General features: G+C 36.0%; 1 protein-coding gene across 3 annotated transcripts in view; it reads right to left on the reverse strand.

Annotated features, from left to right (window-relative positions):
* Window positions 1–26,838, reverse strand: part of CREB1 (cAMP responsive element binding protein 1) — a 77,354-nt gene that overhangs the window by 40,873 nt on the left and 9,643 nt on the right. For 2 of the 3 annotated variants that reach the window (XR_001106407.3, XM_012446049.2), the window contains exons 2-4: window positions 9,998–10,119; window positions 5,906–6,052; window positions 5,108–5,149 (exon numbers count right to left, since the gene is read on the reverse strand). Coding sequence is in view for 2 of the 3 variants with exons in the window: in XM_012446049.2 (XP_012301472.1) it covers window positions 5,108–5,149; window positions 5,906–6,052; window positions 9,998–10,111 (303 nt within the window). In the remaining variant the exon portion in view is untranslated. The remainder of the gene's footprint in view (window positions 1–5,107; window positions 5,150–5,905; window positions 6,053–9,997; window positions 10,120–26,838) is intronic. The other variant, XM_012446050.2, reaches the window with a different exon arrangement.

The raw sequence follows: 26,838 nt of genomic DNA on the forward strand, positions 1-26,838 counted from the left end.
AAATATAATGAAGTAATTTGCCCCATCCAAACACTTTAAAGTCTAAGTACAGTCTGAAAGACCTAAAAATCAACAGGCAACATACAATAAATTCACAAATGACAGATAAAAAGATGGGTAATGCTGAATTTAGTCTGTGATTTTCAGCAGAGTAATAATGCTATAATTACTGCCAAAGGAGCACACACAAAGTTTTACATTAATCAGTAGCTGCTGTAAGTAGCCCATACAAAAGAGTTTCTGCACAAACTTTCTCATATACAGAAGATCAGGAACTATGAAAAAGCCTGAGCAAAGGATCAGAAATTCAAAGAATAACAAGACTGAACTCAAAGCCAACAGTACTGTGACAACTGTTATTTCCCTTCATTAATAATCCACTCAGAATCCACTTAGTTCCTCTGTGGCTCTTTCTGTGCCCACTGCTTGACTCTCATATGCCCCAACCTTCTCTTAAGAACATACAGTGATTAAGGAACACCCCTGCCTCCAAGTTGGAACTCATTGAAACAATGTTAAAACATGCCATGTCAACTACCCACATGATAGTTTTGAAATGAAACAAATGTTTTTTTTTTTGAGGCTGAATCACACTGTCACGCAGGCTTATGTGCAGTGCAGTGGCATGATCTCCGCTCACTGCAACCTCCAACTCCTGGGTTCAAGCGATTCTCCTGCCTCTGCTTCCTAAGTAGCTGAGACTGCAGTTGCGCATCACCATGCCCGGCTAAATTTTTGTATTTTTAGTAAAGACGGGGTTTCACCATGTTAGCCAGGATGGTCTTGATCTCCTGACCTCGTGATCTGCCCACCTCGGCCTCCCAAAGTGCTAAGATTACAGGCATGAGCCACCGTGCTAGGCATTAATGTTGTTTTTTAATCTGTGTCCTTTGATTTTCTTTTTCCTAACTCTGGATCTATGGCCCTTAGTGAAAAAATAAAAGGTTGCCCTTTTCCGACCTATAAGATTTTGTCAATTCACACAGAAGGAATTAACTTATTACTATTTACTGCTTACAACTTTTTAAATGTAAAGAGAATTCAAAGCATTGAAATGAATGTAACACTTCCTCTTTGGGAATACTATCTGAAGAGAAGTAAGCCATGAAGCCAATTCCTATGGAGTCCCTAATCTATCAATTAATCAATAATAAAAATATTGCCACAGAATATACCATTCCAAGAATGAAGCCTAATGTAAACTATGGATTTGGGTGATTATGATATGTTAATGTAGGTTCATCAAATTGTAACACAAATGTACCAGTCTTGGGGGGATGTTAAGAATAGTGGAAGCTATCCACGGAGCTGGGGAGGAAGTATATAGGCCATCTCTGTACCTTCCTCTCATCTCCTGTTCTTTGTTCTCATCTCCTGTTACTTATTAACTTCTTTCTGAATTCCTTAAATAGGTCTTTAATTTTGGCTACTTGTACATAAACAAATTTTCAAAAGGCTAAACTACCACTTGTAGATATAAAGTTTTAGATCTGTATTTCTCAACTTTGGTTTGTTTAAAACCCATATTACCTGTTTATATTGAAAAGGTGGAGGACTCCCTGTTTTGATTATTGGAAATTTTAAAATAAACTGTAATGTAACTAGAATCAATCACAGCAATGGTAATATTCGAGGTTTCCTAAAACTATACATGGTCCCCTGGAAACTTAAGTACTCTCCCTCAGTAGGGTTGAGATTTATGGTTTGGATACAGTTTTTTTTTTAATTAAGAAACTTTTTTTTAAGAGACAGGATCTCAGTCACCCAGATGAAATGCAGTGGTGTGACCACAACTCACTGCAGCCTCAAACTCCTGGGCTCAAGTGATCCTCCAGACTCGACCTCCTGAGTAGCTAGGATTGCAGGCATGCACTACCACTCCTAGATAATTTTTAATTTTTTTTGTAGAGACAGGGTCTTTCTATGTTGCCCAAGCTGGTCTTGAACTCCTGGGTTCAAGATTATAGACCACTGGCCATTGCTCCTGGTCTTACAGTGTTTTACTCATTGGATCAAGAAGCTTACTGAAAGTCTAGATCAATGATCTTCAAACTCTTTTGTATCTTTTATAAATAAGAAAAATTTACGTAGGCATACATTTTCTTGTTTCTAAATTTTATGTATTCATATTATAAAACAAGAGTTCTTAAAGAGATAGGATAAACATCAATATTAAAAATTTCTACATTTCTTAAAGAGAAATCATGTAATTTTTCAGGACAGTGAGAATTATATGATTTAATATGCTTCATTAAAAAATCATTTAACAGTTTTCCTTTTTTTTTTTTTTTTTTGAGACAGAGTCTCACTCTGTCACTCAGGCTGGAGTACAGTGGTGTGATCTTGGTTTACTGGAACCTCCATCCCCCAGGTTCTAGCGATTCTTGTGCCTCAGCCTCCTGAGTAGCTGGGACTACAGGTGCCCACCACCATGACTGGTTAAATTTTTGCATTTTTAGTAGAGATAGGGTTTTGCCATATTGGCCAGGCTAGTCTCGAACTCCTGAGCTCAAGTGATCCACCCGCCTCGGCCTCCCAAAGTGCCGGGATTACAGGCATGAGCCACGGGAGCCTGGCCACATTTAATACGTTATAACAGTCATTTAGAAATCAGATTCTAAGCTTAGGTTTTCTGAAATGTGATTTAACAACTGCTGGCACTGAAAAAGAAAACTCATGATATGTAAATAACAAAACTAGGCGCATTTTAGGTGTGCTTACTAAATGATCATTTTTATTTTCATCTACCAATTATGCAGGCGTTCGATGAGATTTATCTAGTTTATTTTCATCTGCCTGGCTCTAAGTCAGTTTATTGCATGTTAATAGGAAGGTGTTACAATTTTGTATTTTTAACAAATAAGTCCAACACCTGCTGAAACTCCAGAAGACTTCTGAACAGTTTAGAAAGTTCTACTTAAAGGGTTTTTAAAGTATACAGATTTGAGATTTTGAAGGAGACAAACTTACATTGTAAATTGCATCTCCAATCACTTCCCTCCTCACTTACTCTATTCCAGCCATACCTTTCTGTTATTCCTTGATATCGCAAGTATACCCTCACTTCCAAACCTTCGGATCTGCATGCCTTAGCCTCCTTCATTGCCTTCTGGTCTCTGCTGTGTTCCCTGACCACATTACATAAAGTAGAACACCCTTTCCTCCACATCATTCTCCATCCTGTTCCCCTGGCTTTATTCATCTCTCTCGCACTTCTTCTCACCTGACACACTTTATTTCTTCATAGTCAGTCTCTTTTCATTAAAATATGATCTTCTTGAGAATAGAGAAGTATTATTTGCTCACTGCTGTCTTTTATAGCAACTAGAACAGTGACTGGCACATAGCATGTGACCAATAAACATTTGTTGCAGGAATGAATGACAACCTAACATAATAATCTATTCTCACATCAAGAGAAATGTACCTTGTATATTTTGGAAACTTTATTCTGGAATACTGAGATCTTCCATCTAGAAGTTTGACAGACCATTCCTCTCCTTGTTTGATCATCTCTTCTGATATAAACTACTTTCTAGTTATTAACACCAATCACTATTAACTGGCTAAGATAACCATTAAAATAGACACCCACAGTTTAGGCCCTTTAAATAAAAAAAAAATTTGTATCTCTATTTGTAGAATCCAGGATTCAAAAAGTCCAACATTTCTTTTATAAATACACACTCTTTAAATTAGAAGTGCAGCTCACGTTAACAGACCTTAAAGGAAAAGTGTGTTCCTTAAAGATGAATACAAACAAATAAAAAAAAATACGTAATTCTATAGTTAATGGCCATAAAATCTCCATGTCCAAATTATGTTGTCCCAGATTAAAATCAAGAACACAATCAACAATATCACATATTATAATTAAAAACAGTAATCTTAGCAAATTTTGTAGCTGTAACTTAATTTTTGTGTTCTTTATAGAAAGATCTTCTACAAGTGAAAGACAGAAAGGTAGATGTGCCCAAGGTCAAAAAGAGAAAGGTAGATGTGTCCAAGGTCATTTGACTTACTAATGTCCAAACTGAGTCTGGAATCTAGGTCTCCTCACTAGCAGATCAACTTTTTAAACTATTATCAAGAGGAGAATATGGGTAGGGAATTAGTAGTGGCACAGTATGAAGAATGGTAAGGTAGCACTCAATGGAATAAAAACTAAGGCAAAGGACTATTGCTCAGTCATTGTGATTTCATAGAAATACCAAGTTCTTAGATCTTTACATGCACAACACTATCTTTCACTTGTTAACAAATTCCATTCCCAGTGTCTTATGGAAACTCATACAACTTGATGATTTCACACAAAAACATTACTTCTCCTCCCCCACACTCCCACTTAAGTGTCAAAGCGAACCAAAAGCACAAAGACAGAATGAAGTAGAGGTGGGTAATAGCAGTTTGATGACTCAATAGTATAAAATGGCTGACAAAATCTACTGAGGACATTAATAGAATGTTTCCAGGACAAAGAGCACTTCTCCCCTCTACAAATATTAATAAGTTCTAGTTACCATATGTAAAGAAAACATAACAGCTCTCACCCAGAAGAAAACAACCAGGATGGTGAAGAGGAATCAAAGTTATACCATCTAATCAATGGCAAAAGAAAAATAGTTTGTTTAGTCTGGAAATTTTCTTAAAAATAGGAAGGGTGCGGGGGATGGGGAAGAGGAAGCAGTCCAATAGAACAGGAATTAGACTTGCTAATCTAGTTTCCGAGAATAGAACCTGTGTTTACCCGGGATCACTAGGTAAAGTTTCAGAAAGATATATTTTGGATCACTACAGAGAAGAATATTTTAGCAATCACTCCTAATTGTAAATAGGTTACCTCAGGAGATGGAGCTTCCTTTCTCTGAAAGTGTTCAAGTAATGCTGGATTACCATTAGGAAGAGGGGAGAAATGTTATACAGAATTAAGCAACAGACTAAGGGCTGGGTAGGTAACAAGTATGGCCTAGACCCAGAAGATCTCTGAAGTTTTTGTTCAAGTCTTGAAATTCCATGTTTATAGAGGTAAAGGACAAAGACATAAAGAATATTTTCTCACCTTCCTTTCTAATAATAGTTCTCTCCAAATCTAGGACCTAGGACTCACCTGTGTTCCGGAGAAAAGTCTTTTTAAGTCCTTACAGGAAGACTGTGAAGCAAAAAATATGAAATGGGAGGCTGGGGTTATGGCCTACTTGAATGAACGTTCAAGTCTTTTTTTTTTTCAATAAGCTCAATTGCAAATATCTATACTGTTCTTGTTTCCCTACAGTTAAATAGAGTAGTCACCTTCAAAGGTCTACAGTGCCTTTATTACCTGTGGATCAAACCCAAAGGAAAGATCTCTTCTCTCCAAGTAATAAGATAACATGCATAGAATAATTCCTGACCCTTAAGATGTACCCTCAGAATATATTATTATTTCAAAGTACATACTGTAACTGAAAACCCTAAGCACAGCTGATTTTACAAATGCTTTATGTAATTTCTAAGTTCAAATAATATCTTAGGTAAAGTTATTAAATTTTTATCAAGGGTTTATTTTTCTCCAGTTGTAGATTTAGAAAATTAGTTGTTATTTTTGCATCTCAATTTTCCTTAACTGAGGTACTTCAGTCCTACAGTTTCTCCCAAACACTTCCATGTTATCTCATGTACTTCATTATTTTTCTCAATCAATTATTTTTCTTCTGCAGCTTAAGAAATCAGTCATTTTCTTATGTTTGCTCTTTTGTACATATGTTCCTACATATAAGGTGACTATATAGATGCAGCATATTCCTTTACTGTGAATAAAATAAACTCTGAACTAGATGTGTCCTTATTTCCATAACTAGTGAAAGGAGAGAGATATAGCTATAAACAATAGTTATTAAAATAGATGCAGAACTTTTTATACACATACCTGAACTGTCTGGACTTGTGGAGACTGAATAACTGATGGCTGGGCCGTCTGAATAACTCCATGGACTTGAACTGTCTGCCCATTAGGCAGCTGTACTAGAGTTACGGTAGGAGCAGATGATGTTGCATGAGCTGCTGGCATAGATACCTATGGTGTTGAACATAGAAAAGAATTATCATCACAGATACTCTTTGGCAGTACTCGTGCTCAATATGAAATAACTGATTAGAAGCAAAAATGTGACCTTTTTGCTAGATATGTATTTCACCTATATGAAAGTAATGACTAAATTTAATATTCTTTAAGGAAAACACTATTAAAAAGGCCAAAAACTGTACCCCTACAGTTTTCAGCTCTTCCCAAGTGACAAAATACAAAAACTATTTCAATGTTATATCAAATATGTAATATAGACTCTCTGAACACAAATTATCACTTTATTTGTATGGTGCTTTACATTTTCCCACCTGCTTTCATTTCCAATTTCTGATTTTGCTCTTTGAAGAAACTGAAGACTGGGTGATAAGGATATCCATTTTAAAAACAGAAATAACTGCTTAAAGAGATTAAGTGTTCACCCAAGGTCAAGATATACTATCCTTGAAGAAACATAAAATTCTTCAGAATATCATGTTAAATAAGTCATGTTCTAAAATCTAACTGCTCTCAAGCATGAGCAAACATGACCTACTAACTCTAGAACTAAGGCAGTTTTAATGAGTCAGTATCCAGGTTAAAAGGGTCCTTAAATCATACATGTCTATCACATGGTATTTATTGCTTCTATGCTTGAACACATTCAGGGATAGGAATTTTATTTACTCATTCAGGAAACAGTTATTGGGAACCTATGATCCAAGAATAATGTTAGAACTGAAACTACAAAACTGAGAAAGATAGGGGCCTCTTGATTTCAAATAAATTATTGGGGGTATGTATGTGAAGGGGGAAGAGACACAAGTAAACACAATTCAGTGCAGTAAATGAGGTTTGCAGTAAATGGGGAAGAGAGACACAAGTAAACACAATTCAGTGCAGTATAAGAAAAACAGACACACTGAGAATTACTCTACCGGACCTAAGAGAAGGGGAGGCTACCAGGGAAGAATGTGAATTTAAAACAAAAGAAAAAAAGTTAAAACTTGCTATTACTTACAGGAAAGAGGCATAGAATTTTAAGTAGAGAGTGGAGCAGTGGCAAAAACAAAAAGAAATAGCATACGTGGCAGAGAGAGATAACCAGCAGCTCAGCACCACTAGAGCACATAAGTGTGTTACTGTATGATGTATGAAGTTGGGAGAAGGAAAATAACAGAGGCAGGTGGGGCTAGATGTGCTAGTCATAAAAAGCCTGTATTATGTCACATCAAAGAAATTGCATTTTATCTTGAAGGTATTGGAGAAGCCACTGAAAGGATTTTGAACTCTTGAATACCAATCATGATGTTTCCATTTAGATACATCACTTTAGTGGCAGTGTGAAAGATATATATTTCAGGGGGAAAAACTGGTGGTGGGGAGACCAAGAAAGAAAGTCTATGCAGTAGTTAAGATGATGAAGGCCAAAAGTAGGGCAGTTAGTAGTAGAAGAAATGAGAATGAAGAAAGTGATTTTATAAAAATTTGGAAGCAGTCCAGAAAGGGCTTTATGAATGGTTAAATGGTGAGAGAGGAATTGCAGATGACCCACATTTCATGTCTGAGAGAGAACTGGTAGACTATGTCCTTAATTGAAAAAGAGAATGCAAGAAGGTAAGGACAAGCTTTTGGGTGACTGGGGTTGTAATGGAAGATGATGAAACTAATCTGACATCTGAATTTATAGAGATGTTTATTTTAGCAGGGAGTGAAATATTTGACTGTGAAGCCTAGGGGAAAGATCTCTATAAAGACAGAGTTTTTGGCATATAGGTTACAACTAGGAGCTTCCAACTTTGGATAGTAAGACAGTCCCTCCTTATTAATCACTTTCTCTCTGGCCACTATGAGTCTTGCTTAGTTTTATTTGATTCTCAAAATGTAGTCCAGGGAATAGCTTCATTAGAGTCACAAAGGATACTCTATAAAGTCAAATCGAACAGGAACCCAATGATACTTTCCCCTACACTAAAGTTTGAGAACCATAACCTTATTCAAAGTATCTCATCTCAATTCCATATAAATGCTCTTTTAATATTTGAAGCAATTACTATGTTCTCTATTTTGAGTCTTCTCTACAGAAAATATACCATGCTAACTCGATGAATAATCCCTTTTCTACACTAATAATTGTATATAATGCCTCTTCTCATTATAAATTTATAAAATACAGATATAGAAAAATAAAACAAAACCCTTTATATCACTAGCAGCCATAGCTAATCACTTTTAATATTTCTGTTATAGATCTTCTAGATATTTTTTAAGGCACATATGTACATTCAATTTTTATAACATGCTGTCTTTACTTAGCCAGCCCTTCTTTCTCATGAAACCATTGAAAAATATGCTTTACCATATTAAGAACCCAAACTGTGGGAAAAAGGAAGTAGGATGAAAGGAATTCCCAGGTTAAGACAATACAACCGACTCTGGGGACAATCAGACCGGACAAAATACTGTGACTCCAGAGATAGATATATTAAGGACTATTATCATAAAGACGCCTGCTGGCATTGTATCATCATCTTTTTTTTTTTTTTTTTTTGAGATGGAGTCTTGCTTTGTCACCCAGGCTGGAATGCAGTGGCACACTATTGGCTCACTGCAACCTCTGCCTCTCAGGCTCAAGTGATTCTCCTGCCTCGGACTCCCAAGGTAGCTGGATTTACAGGTGTATGCTTCCACGCCTGGTTAATTTTTGTATTTTTAGTAGAGATGGGGTTTCACTATGTTGGCCAGGCTGGTCTTGAACTCCTGACCTAAAGTGATCCACCTGTATCAGCCTCCCAAAGTGTTGGGATTACAGGCGTGAGCCATGCCATGGTGCCCGGCCTAGCATTGTATCTTCTTCTTACTAGAGGGCAAAATGCACAGATGAGCCCAGATTCTTATCTGTGCTCTCTTACCTTGACCCTGTATTGACGGAAGTTCTGGCTCTCTCCCCTTCATTCCTGCAGCCTGCCTCATATGAGTACATTAAATGTATTTGGCTTTGTCTTATTCCTGAGGGCTGAAGGTAAACCCTAGTGGCCTTAGGAGAAAACACAGAGTAGCCCACTCCTTCTGACTATATTCTTGCTGGAAATCCAGTATCTGGCTCACACTTTATCTCAGCCAGACACTCCAAGTGTGGTGAGCCCTCTATTTCCCATGATTCATTTTTGCTAGGTGACTTCTCTAGGAACTTTTAAACTCTTGGAGAAACTGAAGCTACATATATCAGAGCTTCTGCAAGGATTATATTCTCTTGGGAACATTCATCTGAAAGAGGTGGTATCACACAATTACCTGGCAGGTTTGTATTTGCAATTTGTTTTTTGTAATTAATCACTTTCTCATTCATATCTATGTAAACAGCTGTTAATAAAATATTTGATGAAAATACATGCGAACAAAATCATAAGAATGAGAGAAAATATTCTTAAAGATAGGATGTTAAGAACAAAGATGAAATGAAAGAATCAGGAATTATATTTAAAATATACAGGAAACCAAAAACTACTCTCATCCTTAAAATTTCCTTACATGTCAACTTATTTGCTTATCCTAATTTTTAGTTTAGGCATATAAACTTAGGCTTTCATATTATCTGCATCTACATTGCTGAAAAATAAATGTGTCATTTAAAAAAAAAAGCAGTTGTCATACATAGCCAAGGTTTTCTTCCCTTATTTGAAAGCGTCAACTAATTTACCCATAAGTTTAAAATGTAACTATTTTTGGATCATTTCACTAAAAGTACTGTATTATTTTTTAACAATACATTTTACTGTTGTTATTGAATTCATATTATCATTTCTAAACATATGCTAATAAGTAAATAGGAATTTTGATATTGTACGAATATTTCTGCTTGTTCTATGTACATCTCTGTAATAACAACTAAATTCTCTTGGAAACATTTTCCTCTAGGAAGAGACACAACCTGGTTTCCCTCCATGTATTTTATACCTGGGCTAATGTGGCAATCTGTGGCTGGGCTTGAACTGTCATTTGTTGGTTTTCAGCTTCTGTTACAGCTGCATCTCCACTCTGCTGGTTCTCGGCTCCAGATTCCATGGTCATTTAGTTACCTATAATAATATGGAAGAGTGTTACAAGCACCACAGTGCTTTGTGCTTTTGTGACTTTAAAGGCAAATTTCAAGTTATAAATAGGTGTATGTGGTGGTTAGATTAGCAAACGTACTCAGAATCCTAGTTAAAATATAATGTAGCTGAATTAGTGTCAAACTTGTTCAAATTTGCTGAGCTATAAAAGTTCTAGTCCCTTCAAAAAAGAAAAAAACCTTTTTTCTCCTTGGTTGTTTCTTCCCAATGGGATATTACCTTGTCTAGAAATAAGAAGGATTCTTCTCTTACGTGAATCTTCCCTACTAAGAAGGAGAGGTGGAGTGGTAGCAAAATTATAATTTTTCCAAACTATACTGAGGTACAGAGAGATGGCAGTGTGTAGAAGTCAGCTAATGATGACAGAGTCTATTAGATACTGGCCTCATGGTACCTCCTATAAGGGTATTTCCTACCATAAGAGGGAAGAAACTGAGGAATTGCAAGCTACTTTCAAAAGCAATTACTTGTGGTAGGGCAAAATCAGCCTGTTTCAAGCCCAAGAATTTTTAGAAATGAGGTTTTGCTCTGTCGTCCAGACTGGAGTGCAGCAGTGTGGTCACAGTTCATCTCAATCTCAAACTCCTGGGCTCAAGCAATCCTCCCACCTCAGCCTCTGGAGCAGCTGAGAATACAGGTGCATGGCATCATGCCAGGTAATTTCAAGGGCCCAATTTGTGGAATTTCAAGGTAGAAAGGTGGAATAAATGGTCACAGAGCCAAATCAGAGGTGCCAAACACTGAAAAAGTTAAGGCACTCTGATGCCTCATCCCATGTACGGCATGCAACACTATACTGTACACATACATACATACATACATACACAGAGAAATAATTAAAAAAATTTTAATTGTAAAATTCTGGGTAAGATAAAAACTGCTCTTACTTTTTGGACTCTGCTTTGCTAAACACTTAGTATATCTGTTGGGTAATCTAACCGTGGATGGCAGCAAAAGTAGAGTGGAGAGCAATTCCTACCAGCAGTAGCTATTGTAAATAGAGGGTAGAGAAATCTCTGATAACTGGGGAAGCAATCCTGTCTAAAGGATTAAGGAAAATAGGCAATGTTTCTAATGCCTGTTATAATTCAGGGCCTTACATATTATCTGTCAAAACAAATTTGTTAATAGTGAGGGACTACCTTTAGTGATTCCACAAATAACACAAAAAGCCCACAACTTTTCCAGAATATATTTCATTTATTTTATAACTGCAATTGATCATTAAAACTGTCACTGATCCTTGTGATCATTACACTCCATCACAATGTATTACATACTTACACATCTTGCTTTCTCTCATAAGGTTCTATAAAAAGAAAGTGTTTTACAAGTGACAGTTTAAAAAATGGAAACAAAAATATCTCTGTAGAAATGAATATAAATCGTTTGAAAACAATTATCCATCATTAACAGAACTATTACAAAATTGTAACAATGAAAAGAATATTAATACATTGTAAAATAGAGCCCCATTTATATTTTTAAAAAAGTAAAACAAATTATAAAGGTTTATGCATGCAAAGGGTATGCAAGATTAAACACTAAACTATAAGCAGTAGCTATGAAGAGAGAAATAGAATTTTGTAGAACTGTACAGAAGGACTTTCACCTTTAACTCTTTACATATTTTAGTATTTCAATATTGACTAAGTTTCTTTCTTCCCATGAGCATGGATTCAGGACTACTTGTACAATTAAAACAAACTTTAACATCAGAAGACATCTATAACATTTTAAAATAATGAACCAAAACTATACTTTAATCATGATTTTGAAGTATATACAAAGTTTTTAAAATCTCAGATCCTTTTTATACGAAGTTTCCATTTTTGTTTAAATTTTGTCTAAATTGTTTACCCTGTATATTTAAATTATAAAAAATAACTTAAAAAAAGTTATCAAATAACTGTGGTTATCACTGGTGATTAACTCACTGAGTTACATATTTGCAAACTGTGGTCTTTTAAACTAAAAATTTAAGGAAGACATCAGGCCAGGCGTAGTGGCTAACGCTCATAATCCCAGCACTTTGGGAGGTAAGGCAGGAGGATCACTTGAAGTCAGAAGTTTGAGACCAGCGTAGCCAACACAGTGAAACGCTGTCTCTACTAAAAATACAAAAATTAGCTGGGCATGGTGGCAGGCACCTGTAATCCCAGCTACTGGGGAGGTTAAGGCAAGTTGCAGTGAGCTAAGATCGCACATCAGCCTGGGCGACAGAGCTAGACTCCATCTCAAAAAAAAAAAAAAGGACATCAAATGTAACAAACAACAATAACAATAAAATTTTACCTATAAGTTATCCATACTTTTGGTCTTGAAGAAAATGGCATATAAAAACAAAAAACTAATTTCAATAACAATAAAATAAACAAATGAATATACTCAATGACAGTACTGAGGTCAAAGTAATGAGTAGACGTTCACAGCCAGGCACGGTGGCTCACGCCTATAATCCCAACACTTTGGGACGCTGAGCCAGGTGGATCACCTTAAGTCAGGAGTTCGAGACCAATCTGGTCAACATGGTGAAACCCTGTGTCTATTAAAAATATAAAAAATTAGCTGAGCATGGTGACAGGCACCTGTAATCCCAGCTACTTGGGAAGCTGAGGTAGGAGAATTGCTTGAACTTGGGAGGTGGAGGTTGTAGTGAGCCAAGATCGCACCACTACACTCCAGCCTGGGTGACAGAGCAAGATTCTGTTTCACCAAAAAAAAAAAAAAAAAAAAAAAAAAAAACAACAGACATTCACAGTTTCTTCTCCCTTTTCTCCCCAAACCATCATTTTATCTAGAATGAAGATAAATACAAATGTATCATAATACCTCCTTTGTAGACAGAGTATACACAACCATTTCTGAAAGACTTTATTCCAAGCCTCATTTTTAAATCTATGCTGTCATCTGATGTGTGTAGTTTTACTTGACCATTTGATTAAACACAATCTAATGCAGAGATCAATCATTTCTTTTATTTTTATCTACAACACATTGAGACTACTTATTTATTTATTTTTTTGACATTTAAGGTATACAACACCACTACAACTTTTTGTTTTGGAAAATAAAGTATTACTGCATTACAATAAAGGAACAAAACCATTAGCAAATACAAGTAAATTTTAGTTAGAAAGATATACTCAAAGTGCTTTTCATCCTCTTCCCTACATACCTGGATAATATTACTTCTTTTTAAAACAAAGTGTGATATTTTCAATGTATAGGAGCCCCACTTAAATAACTAGTGTTTTATGATCATTTCATTCGAGTAGTCTATCAATTTTTTTTAGGGTAGAGGACAGCCTTCTTAATTTTTATAACTTTTAACTTAAGTAGATACTAACCATTTGGGCAACCATACAAATATAGTCTTTCATCAGAAAAAGTAGGCCTTTTCTCAAAGTGCTGGTGAGATTTTGGACTTTGAAAGTTTTTGCTCTTTTTGTTTATACCCTCAGGTGTAGAGAGAAGAGATGGTATAGTATCATGTGTAAAATTTTTAATTTTCCTATTAACCCATTCTCAGTCTAGTCGACAGTGCCATATCCAGACACATACGCGGGTTCCCAAGTTGTATGAAGAGATTCTTAACTCACTCAACAAATGCAAAAAATAACTAATAAAAGACTGAATGATGCTATAAAATAAGACCAGATACATATGAACTCAGAATGTTACATGAACATCAGGCCTGGAACATTAGAAACAGAATGTATTGTAAAATCACTTAAAATATACTACTGGCTTGATAATTTTGTAATTCTTGTTCTTTCAATGATTCTGTTTTCAAAATTTATTTGGCATTAAGGTTTAAGATTTGGGGGGTTTTATGATTTATCTTAAAATTAACATAATAACATTAGAAACTATGAGCTTACATAACAAATTCTGAAATAGTGCTATGTCTAAAAGAAACAATTTTTTAAGCAATTCACAGACACACATCATTTTGCTATAATGGTCTCCAGAATTCTACCTCTTAGTATATAAAGTAAAAACCCAAGTGATTCTGTAGTACTACTCATTAAGATTTGTTCTAAGTAGGTGGGAAACACAGCCTAACACTTGATGACAAGCTGGATTTGTCACCAACTGGCATTGTCTCCAGTGGTTGTTGGACAAACTAAACTTTCTGTGTTTCAGTTTCTCATCTGGAAAACAAGAGGGATAAATTTAAAAAAAAAGGTTTTCCAAATTTAAGTCCTCTGATCCTAGGAACTGAGACCATAAAAACTATGCATAGGCCATGCACGGTGGCTCATACCTGTAATCCCAGCACTTTGAAAGGCTGAGGCAGGTGGATCACCTGAGGTCGGAAGTTCAAGACCAGCCTGACCAAACTGGAGAAACCCCGTCTCTACTAAAAATACAAAATTAGGCAGGCGTGGTGGCACATGCCTGTAATCCCAGCTACCCGGGAGGCTGAGGCAGGAGAACTGATTGAACCCGGGAGGTGGAGGTTGCAATGAGGCGAGATTGCGCCATTGCACTTCAGCCTGGGCACCAAGAGCAAAACTTCATCTCAACAAAAGAACAAAAAAAGAAAAAAGAAAAAAAAGCATATACATATAATTACACGGGCCACATAATAAAATAATAAAATGACATTTATGGTAAATAAAGTATTTCCTTTTACTATATACTAATACACATAGCAAAGAACGACACATTGAATAAGAGGTCTCCTAGTCTCTTGATCCTGGGCACATACAGAGATATTCCCATCCATTTGTACAATCATGAGACTGTAATACAACCTGAGATTATTAGCAGTATTTTTTAAAAAGCTACAAGACCAGACTATTACGCAATGAAGATTCTCTCTTTCACATAGTGAACACTGTCTCTTATCTATTATGTTGCTCTGGTCATAACTGTTGTTATGGTTATTAAACAGTTAATTATAGTCCCTTTGCTTAACCTCTAAAGAAGTTTTTCCTTTCCATCTTACCTCAAGAAATTTATCTGATCAGGTTTCCCAACAGTAAAGGGCTGTAACACTTTCATTCCCTTTTCCGCAGTAAAAACAGAAGTAGTTATTAAAAGTCTCAGCAAAGTGTCAAATGTGTGCTTCCATGACATTTAAAAGAAGAGACTACCTTCAGCAATAATCAGGAGAATGGGAGAATTCCAAAGAGGCATCAAAGATGAATACAGTATTGGTAAGTTTGGGAAGAACTTTTTTTGATAAAAATGGTATGAGCAAAAAGGCTTGAATCATAACCCTGAACAGAAATGAGTGAGTTAGTGGCTGATATAATACTGTGTAGAGAAAGTAAGGAAAAAAGATAAATGATAATAACTACTGGGAAAAAAGCAATGAACAAAATAAAAATTTAAAAAACTCTGCTTTTATGTAGCTTACATTCCAGTGTAAGGAGGCAAGGGAGAGCAAGTAAACAAGTAAAACATGTAAGTCAGATAGTGGGAAGTGTGTAGAAAAATAAAGCTGTAAAGAAAGTTGGAGGTTCTCAGTATAATAAAGAACCTTTACTGATAAAGTAGCATTTAAATTCATATACTCAAGACCTGCACAGATCTATATTTAATCAGGGACAAATTCTGGCACCACTGTTTCCTTACCTATCTATCTATAGCAAGTTAACACAAATCTTCATAAAATTACAAATGAAAGCTCATAATAGAAAGCAAGCCCGTATCACCCCCTTTTTTTTTCTCAATCATTAAGCAAAAGGAAAGAACTTTCACCTTAAAATATTTTGGCTTTTAGGAAGTGCCCCAGTCCTTATTATTTTCAACATTCTAGTTCAAGTTTATAAAAAGTAAACCCATCTTCCCCACAACCTAGTAAACTTTTTAAACTCCTAAATCTAGGATAATTTTGACTCTAGAGAAGAAATAATACATTCAGTACTTCTACATGTGATACATAATTGTTAGCCAGGATGGTATCCATCTCCTGACCTCATGATCTGTCCGCCTTGGCTTCCCAAAGTGCTGGTATTACAGGTGTAAGCCACCATGCCTGGCCAAAGCCTTGCTAATACATTCTTATACCCTTGAAATGTTTTAATTTTCTAAAGTGTTACAATGTTTAGGTGCTACACAATAGACTTTAGCTTTCCAAGAATCAATAACTATGTTGCACTGTCTACTGTTTTCCTCTACTTTTTTTCCTGCACTTTTTTTTTTGGGAGGTGGGGGGAGGGTTGTTAACCTTAAAATACTTGTCATTTATCTTTACCACATGTCCAACCTGTCAGAGCCAGGATGTATGTAATCAATACTGGAAACTTAGCAAAGGTCCAGGTTTCTGACGCTAACAAGAGTCTACTGATGTTACATACAGCACACCTTCACTGAAACCATACAGGGAAAAAAAGCATATTCAAATGTTGTATGCATATACAAATATGTACATACGTACACACACCCCTCAACATATATCAACCTCAACTGAATAAACTTTAGACTAGATTAGACTGATCACACTGTAACGAAGGTTATAAATATTTTAAGGGAACAAGCAGGCAATGTGATAAATGAAAATAAAATTGGTATCTTTATCAAGCTGAATTTTCTCTATGCTCCTACTAAGGTCTTTCTGCTTTAAACAGCAGACAAATCCTTATTTCAGCCTCCAATCTAGGTATTAGAAAGTAAGAAAAGTTGTACATGAAGTTAACTCTGTGATCTGAATTTGATAAGATTTAAATTAACTATAAGATAAAAATAAAACTTGAAAATTTGTTTACTTTTATAAACTCTGTATTAATAGTAAACACCAAAATAACCTGACCACCATCACAGCCACCAAAAAGAGGGCGATATATAGCAAAAGGGAATCTGTTTTTTTGCGGGGGTGGGGAAGATGGTGTTTTGCTCTTGTTGCCCAGGCTGCAATGCAATGGAGCAATCTCAGCTCACTGCAACCTCAGCCTCCCGGGTTCAAGTCATTCTCCTGCCTCAGCCTCCCAAGTAGCTGGGATTATGACGTGCACCACCACGCCCGGCTAATTTTTGTATTTTTAGTAGAGACAGGGTTTCACCATGTTGGCCATGCTGGTCTCGAACTCCTAACCTCCAGTATCTGCCCACCTTAGCCTCCCAAAATGCTGGGATTACAGGTGTGAGCCACCGAGTCTGGCCTGGAATCTTTTTAATACTATTTAAGAAAATAAATTCTCTGATTTTATTATATTTAACTCAGAGAAACCATTTAAGTTCAATATTTTGTATTTTATTATTGCTGTTTTGTAATTACCAGTATATTTGAATGCCATCCTTGGTAAGTAAACTTGTTTTCAAAAAATGTAGCATACCCTATGACAAACATACTGTTCTTGAAGGAAGTATTTAACAGAAGTGTGTTAGAAAAATGCTGACCAAGCACAGTGGCTCAAGCCTGTGATAATCCTAGCACTTTGGGAGGCTGAAGCGGGCAGATTACTTGAGGCCAGGAGTTTGCAACCTGCCTGGCCAACATGGTGAAACCCTGTGTCTACTAAAAATACAAAAATTGGCTGGGTGTAGTGGTGTGTACCTGTAATTCCAGCTACTCACGAGGCTGAAGCAGAAGAATGCCTGAACCCAGGAGATGGGTTATAGGGAGCCGAGATTGCACCACTGCATTCCTGTCTGGGTGACAGTGAGTGAGATTCCATCTTAAAAAAAAAAAAAAAGTCATCTGATTTATAGCAATACATTGCATGGTTTATGACAGCCATCCCAGAATATGTGACTAAATCTATAGCACCTCTCAACAAGAAAGCTGTAGTGCTTTCTTAAATCAGTTATTTTGTTTTTTAATTATTTGCAAAGTTTACTTGCCTTGTCTTGTTTTCCTTCAGGTAAGACTATATTCATGAATCTGAAACAAGTCTTCATGTATCTGGCCACCAAGAGACAGTGTTGCTTAGCAAAGCAGCAGCCATGACTATGCATTATTTTAGACAACATTTATATCTCATCTCTTTCCATTCCCCTTTCATTCCAAACACCCACTTAATACTATGTTCACAGATTTTTACACTTTGAGTATCTTGAAGAAGTGATCTCACAGAAACCTCTATATATGAAGTGTTATTAAATGGATATTTGGAACTGATTTTTTTTTTAAGAAAAAAAAAGGATTATATTCTTCCTACAGTTACTTTTATAAAAGCAATTTTTATGTTGACTAAAGAATGAAACTGTCTTCAAATTTTAGTTCTGCTTTGTAAACTAGCTCAACGCTGAAACTGTAAGGACTCAAAAGTTATTATGCCCTGAAGTTAAATATTTATAGCCTACTTACATTTACTTAAGAAAACCAAAGTGATTATGTCAAAACCACTACATCCAAATGGGAGATGAATGTCCCAAATTTTTTTTTTTAAATAAGTTTATGAAGTAACATTTGTTATTTTGACAGTTGTTTTAGACTAAATTTTGAAATGTTCTTTTTGGTGAATTATTTACAAATTAGACATGGAAGAGTAAAAATTCAGTTTTCCAGAGGTGAGACAGCACATGTTATGGCAGGAGTCATAAGACAGGAATTCTGGTATTAGCTGACTTCACAGATGGAGAACAAAACAAGAGATTTGTAAGGAATTTTCAAGACTTCAGGGTTATACCAGAGAGCCTCCAATATTATAAAAAGTGAGGTGTTCTCTGTATATTTGGCAGTGGAACTATGTGGACTATTATGCAATATGCTAATTACTTTGATTATATTTTGCTTACTAGTCAAATAGCAAAAGAAAAAGCCCAAGAACTCAAAGGTACCAAGGATATACTGGAATATATTTAAAAACCGACCATGGTTAATCTATAAAACTGATCAATGGCATGTGGACAACAGTATATACTTTATGTACAGGTTTTGATGTGGTTTTCTTGTTGTTTGTTTGTTTTGGTTTGGTTTTTTTGAGACAGGGTCTCACTCTGTCCCCCAAACTGGAATGCAGTGGCGTGATCTCGGCTCACTGCAACCTCTGCCTCCTGGATTCAAGTAATTCTCCTTCCTCAGCCTCCCAAATAGCTGGGATTACAGGCATGTACCACCACACCTGGCTAATTTTTGTATTCTTAATAGAGATGGGGGTTTCACAATGTTGGCCAGGCTGGTCTCAAACTCCTGACCTCAGGTGATCCATCCACTTCAGCCTCCCAAAGTGCTGGGATTACAGCTGTGAGCCACTGCGCCCAGCCTATTGCTTTTGTTTCTATTTTAATCTTAGGGTTCACTCTTGGTGTTGTACGTTCTATGGACAAATGCATAATGAGATGTATCCACCATTACAGTATCATACAGTGTATTTTCCTTTATGTACAGTTTTGATAAAAGACTTGCTTCGAATTTAGACAGCTTCATTTTTAATATTGAAAGAATCAATATCAAGTTCAACCTTCCACATAGATCTACTGTTTTTTTACCATTCTGGTGGTGATTTCTGGTATGGTCATTTTGATTACCACAATCTCATGCTATTTCTCATGTCTCAGAGGCTGGAAGTATCAGATGTAATAAAAACTCAAATTAGAAAACCTTCCTTTTAAGCTTTGGACAATGAATCTGATTTCCTCAGTTAAAAAAATGTGTTCACTTCCTTTAATCTGTAAAACTCTAAAAGGGAATTGTTCTTAACCTTGACCTTTCAGATTTATGACCCTTTAATAGGGAATCACTCATTAAACAAATATTCTGTGCCTACATAATAGTAATGACTACAGAGTTTACAGCAGAACTGGACACTACTACATAGTAGTAGTCCCATACTATGGGACTATAGCATAATACACATTATAAACTTTCTCTGGAATTAGGCTAGGCACAGTGACTCATGCCTATAATCCAAGCACTTTGGGAAGCCAAGGCGGATGATCACTTGAGGTCAGTAGTTCGTGACCAGCCTGGCCAACGTAGTGAAACCTCATCTCCACTAAAAACACAAATTAGCTGAGCAAGCCTGGAGTCCCAGCCACTCAGGAGGCTGGCGCAGGAGAATCACTTGAACCCAGGAGACAGAGGTTTCAGTGACCCGAGATCATGCCACTGCACTCCAGCCTGGGCAACAGAGTGAGACTCTGTCTCAAAAAAAAAAAAAAAGAACCTTTCTCTAGAATGCTTCTACATTGTTGGTGGGAGTGTAAATTAGTTCAACCATTGTGGAAGACAGTGGGGTAATATCTCAAAAACCTAGTGGCAGAAATACCATTCGACCCAGCAATCTCCTTACTGGATATAAACCCAAAGGAATAGATATTGTTCTATTCTAACAATACATACACATGTATGTTCACTGCAGCACTACTCACAATAGCAAAGACATGCAATCAACCTAAATGCCCATCAATGATAGACTGGATAAAGAAAATGCGGCACATGTACACACCATGGAATAACACTATGTAGCCATAAAAAGGAACGAGATCATGTCCTTTGTAGGGACATGGATGGAGCTGGAGGCCATTATCCTTAGCAAACTAATGCAAGAACAGAAAACCAAATACCACATGTTCTCACTTGTAAGTGGGAGCTATATGATGAGAACACATGGACATATGATGGAGGGGACAACACACACTGGGGTCTGTCAGAGGGTCGGGGGTGGGAGAAGGAAGAGCATCAGGAAGAATAGCTAGTAGATGCTGGGCTTAATACTTGGGTGATGGGATGATGTGTGCAGCAAACCACCATGGCACACAATTACCTATGTAACAAGCCTGCCCATCCTGCACATGTACCCCTGAACTTAAATAAAAGTTGGAAATAAAAAAGAACCTCTCTCAAGAGCTTACAAAAACTAATGACATAAAATACATATTACATATGAAAAAGCTTGACAGGTATAAATTATTATAACCAGTTTAACTATAAATGAATACTTAACACCAGTAATTTTAAACCATAAACTTCTATTTGGAAACAGTAGAAATACAATGAATGGTGGAAAAAAGAAGCATAACTGCCTATTTATGGTAATTTGATGCAGATCTGATTAAGAACATAATGAAATCAATGTATTTTTTTCATGATCTTGGCTAGAATATTTGCTCTAAGTGAGCTGTTTACAAACCTAAACTAATATTGCTTAAAGACAAAAATTTTAATAACCATTAATAAAACAAAAACCCTGAAAACTTCACAAAGAGATAATACTAAAAGAGTGATTAAAACTAGGCCTTACTTAGTGTGAGGCTCTACACAGTAAGTACATCACTTAAGTTCTCCAGGACTTAGCTTAATTATTTGTAAAAAAAAAAAGAAGGAATGACTACTCGCTCCCTCTTCATGGGTAGATGTTTTTAACTGTGAATCTCCCAAATATGGTAAAATTTATGAGTTATACACTATAATCACAGTCATTATAATCAATTCTCTCGTAATAAATAGTAAATTATTGAAACATAGTTACAGTTGAGCCTCAGTTTCCAAAGATTCAGCATCTGTGGATTCAACCAACTATGGATCGAAGATATTTGGGGGAGAAAAATCCCCAAAGTCCCAAAAACAAAGCTTGAATTTGCTGCATGCTGAGTCCTATGTTGAACCCATGAGAGTGAAGTGATGAGCAGGCAGTGTATAAGGTATTATAAGTAATCTAGAGATGATTTAAAGTATATGGAAGAATGCACGTTGGTTATATGCAAATACTATGCTACTTTATATAAGGGACTCCAGCATCCATGGATTTGGTACATGAGGGGGTCCTGGAACCAGTTCCCCATTGATACCAATGGACAACTGTCCTTCAAATTAAAATGTTTCACTCAAAATTATTTCATGATTTTTATCTTTGTTTCTTTCATCTGTCACTCCAAAATAAGTGATAAGGACACAGAATAAAGGAAAAACCTGAGGTAGATGGATTTTAACTCCAAATATGCATTAGTAGCTTCAGTTATTTTTCATTCAGTAATGGTATCATGTTTACCTGGGCCTTCACAGAGATTTTTTTTAATGTTTATAATAATTAAACAAGAATTTGTGATGTACAAACTATAACACCAAAACACAAACAATAAAAGAAAAATTAGATGAACTGGAAATCATCAAAATTAACAACTTTTGTGCTTCAAGACACACCATCAAGAAAGTGAAAAGACAACCCACAGGAGAAAATTTTTGTGAATCATGTATCTGACAAGAGACTTGTATCTAAAATAAACAACTATTACAACAAAAAGCCAACACAGTTTAAAAATGTGCAAAGGATCTAAACAGAAAATTTCCCAAAGATATACAAATGGCCAAATCAGCACATAAATAGAAGCTTGGTATCATTAGTCATGAGGGAAATACATATCAAAACCAAAATGAGCTACCTCTTTGCACTCAGTAGCATGGCTATAATAAAAACAACAACAACAAAAACCATAACAAGTGTTAGTGAGAATTAGGGAAAATTCGAACTCTCATATACTGCTGGTGGTGCAGTAGATTGGAAAACAGTCTGGCAGTTCCTTAAATGGTTAAACACAGTTACCATAAAATTCCATTCCTAAGTAAATACTCCGAAAAATCAAAGCAAGTCAACATAAATGAATGTTCATGGCAGCATTACTCATAATAGTCAGCAAGTTCAAATGTCCATGAACTCACAAATAAAATGTTGTATATCCATAAAATGGACTATAATTTGGCAATTACAAATGAATACTGATACATACCACAACATGAATGGTATGTTTTATTTGGCATAATATTTTCAAGGTATGAATGAACCTTGAAAATATTATGCTAAATAAAAGCAGCTCACCACAATGGACACTGTGCTATATGATTCCACTTATACACAATGTCCAAAATAGTCAGACCTATACAGACAGAAAGGAGATTAGTGGTTCCTCAGGGCTGCAGGTATGGGGAGATTAAGAGGTGATGAGTAAAAGATGTGAAGGTTTCTTTTTGGGGGAATCAAATGTCTTAAAACTGACTGTGGTGATAGATGCATAACATGATGAATATACTGAAATCCAATGAATTGTAAATACCAAATGGGTGTATTGTACAGTTTGTAAATTGTATTTCAACAAAGCTTCTTAAAAAAGAATCTATGATATCCAGTTTTTAACTGTAATACATATACGGTCATGTAATACATAAACAGTCATGTGTCACGTGATGGTAATATGTTTTGAGAAATTAATTTCATTGTGAAAACAAAACTTAATGGTATAGCCTACTATGTACCAAGGCTACATAGTATAGGCTACAAACCCATACAGCCTGTTATTGTAATCAACACTATGGAAACTGTAACACAATGGTAAGTATATGTTATCGAAACATACCCAAACAGAAAAGGTAAAAATAAAAGATATAAAATATAAAAGATAAAAAATGGTACATCTGTACAAGACGCTTATCAAAAATGGAGCTTGAAGTACTAGAAGTTGGTCTGGGCGAATCAGTTAGAGAATGTGAAGCCCTAGGACATTACTACACACTATTGTAGACTTCATAAGCACCATATACTTAGGCTACACTAAATATTAGTGTAGTCTTGCTCTCATTGCCCAGGCTGGAGTGCAGCAGCGTGATCTTGGCTCACTGTAACCTCTGCCTACTGGGTTCATCTGCTTCAGTCTCCTGAGTAAGGGATTACAGGCACCCGCCACCATGCCCGGCTAATTTTTTACGTTTAGTAGAGACAGAGTTTCTTTCGCCATGTTGGCCAGGCTGGTCTCAAACTCCTGACCTCAGGTGATCTGCCCGCCTCAGCCTCCCAAAGTGCTGGGATTATAGGCGTGAGCCACCGCACCTGGCCAGGCTACACTAAATTTATATAAACAAAATTTTCTTTCATCAGTAATACATTAACCTTAGCTTACTGTAACTTCATACGTATTTTAACTTTTTGACTCTTTTGTAATAACGCATAGCTTAAAACGGAAATACAATGTACTGCTGTACAAAAATATTTTTTCTCTACAGGGTTTTTTTTTACTGAAAGCAAGTTGATTAATAATGTAAAGCAATAAAAGAATCTAAGGGTTTTCTCCTATTTAACTTTTTTTTAACTTTTTTGTTAAACTTTATTTTATTGAGACAGGGTCTCACTGTCACCTAGGCTGGAGTGCAGTGGCACAGTGTCAGCTCACTGTAACCTCTGCTTCCCATGTTCAAGCAATTCTCCTGCCTCAGCCTCCGGAGTAGCTGGGATTACAGGCATGTCCCACCACACCCAGCTAATTATTTTTGTATTCTTTGTAGAGATGGGATTTTGCCATGTTGCCCAGGCTGGTTAAAACTCCTGGGATCAAACAATCCGCCCGCCTCAGCCTCCCAAAGTGCTGGGATTACAGGCATGAGCCACCACACCTGGCCACTTTATAAAATTTTTTGTCAAAAAGACGTTCACACACACATTAGCCTAGGCCTACAAAGGATCAAGATCATCAATATCACAGCCTTCCACCTCCACATCCTGTCCCACTGGAAGGTCTTCAAGGAGCAATCAATCATATGCATGGAGCTGTCATCTCCTATGGAAACAATGCATTCTTCTGAAATATCTCCTGAAGGACCTATCTGAGGTTCTTAATAGGTTTGTTTACACTAGCATGTGACCACTGTTGTATATGCAACTTGTCATTCACCAAAACGTCTTTGTATAATGCATGACCATATATCTGTATCTACTAAGAAGGACTGGGAGTCAGAAAATCTACATTTCAGCCCAATTCATCATTTTATTTCTCTGTTTATATCTTACCTCCTCTTATGTGAAACTCAAAGCTCCCTGCCTCATACTTAGCATTCCTTATAATGTGGATCTATAATCTAATAGTTTCTTCACCAATTTGTGATTATATGAAGTTAATTATATGTCCATGTCTTCATTTTTCTTGTCCATTCCACTGCCTAGAATACACTCCATTTTATCTCTACTTATCTAAGTTCTTCAGTACTCAATTTAAATTCTACTTTTCCCACAAAACTTTTCCTCACTAAGCCCCTTCTCTTCTGAACCCTAAAGCACTTCAAGACAGTGAAAATTCTGTCACATATTCTGGCACATATAAATCATTCTTTCTTATACTATTTTATCCCACTATACCATAAGTTTCTGGAGGGTAGGAACCATATAGTCAGGCTTTATTGTTTATAGCAAGTATAACAATTTTCATTTAATACCTAGGTATTGTTTTTATAAATATCTAACTGAATACATTTTCTTGTGATTATTTCACCAACTATAATAAGTCAATGGTCAATAAGTCTTCACTGAATAAGGGATTGATAAATGGCAATACATAAAGTCAAGGTGTTAGTTACTATTGATCACAGCAAACAACAGAGCTACTACTGATACTCAGAAGAAAATGATTCCCCTTTAAGAATACAAACAGGGCCAGGTGCAGTGGCTCATGCCTGTAATCCCAGCACTTTGGGAGGCTGAGGCAGGCAGATCACTTGAGGTCAGGAGTTTGAGACCAGCCTGGCCAACATGGTGAAATCCTGTCTCTACTGAAAAAAAAAACAAAAAAAAAATAAGCCTGGTGTGGTGGCACGTGTTTGTAATCGCAGCTACTTGGGAGGCTGAGGTGGCAGAATCATTGGAACCCAGGAGGTGGAGATCACATCACTGCATTCCAGGCTGAGAGAGCAAGAGTCCTCTCAAAAAAAAAAAAAAAAAAAAAAAAAAGTACAAATAATTCAGAATAAGCAGTAATTTTCATTTCAGTGATGATAAACAAGATACTTGTGTCCCCTACTGCCAACTACATATACTAACAGGGATAAAAGCCCTCAAAAATAATGGTTCGTCTTGGGTAAATTACAAACATTTTGTTACATCTATACTGTCATACAATTACAACCAAAACTCACAAACAGATAACCAGATCCTTAATCCTTAGAAATTCACTTATATTTGATGAAAGAAACATCTTCGTTTCAGACAAGATTTACTAACCTTTGGGGAAAAGATACACTTTTTCGTCATTGTTATAAGTCAACTTTCAGATCCACTCTACTTCTAAACTACTTTATTAATACTTTCCATTTAACCTTTTCTTATCTAACCAAATGTCACTTCTCTTCTTTCAGAAAAAACTTACCATCAATCCTCAGACCTCATCCTCTCAAAACCTTGCCCTTTTTAAGATTACTTTTAGAGATCCTAGAATCATCCAAGAAGAGGAAAATGGAAAGGGTGTTTTTCATCTTTGTTCACACAGCTAGTCTCATGGTAAACTCCTTTATCACCTTATTTTAACCCTGAGAAAAGGCAACTTAGGCATTTATAAGTTTATCAAGGAGAACTACTGTTTCTTTTTTAGAAGCTGAGATTTGTGTACCTAGCTTCAAAAACTTTTTAATATATAGCAATTTTTCATCACTGGAGATGTATAATGTATGTATTAACTTACACGTGATTATTCATCACTGGAGAAACGTCACTACCTTCTCATCTGTTGGAATAAACGCCAGAATATGGTGTTTTTCTAAGCTACCTTTTTTTCTGGTAGCCTAGAAGAAAATAAGCAAAAATCTGGGCAAAATATAATACAGGGCGAGCATCCCTAATACAAGTACCCAAAATCTGAAACATTTTGAGCACTGACATGATGCCACAAAATGAAAAATTCTACACCTGACCTCATGTAACAGATCATAGTCAAAACTGATTCATGCGCAAAATTATTAAAAATTTTATATAAAATTACCTTCAGGCTATGTGTATAATGTATATATGAAACAAATAAATTTCATGTTTAGAC

This window comes from Aotus nancymaae, unplaced genomic scaffold (assembly GCF_030222135.1).
Source record: "Aotus nancymaae isolate 86718 unplaced genomic scaffold, 86718_ANA_hifiasm-v0.15.2.pri h1tg000008l, whole genome shotgun sequence".
NCBI lineage: Eukaryota > Metazoa > Chordata > Mammalia > Primates > Aotidae > Aotus > Aotus nancymaae.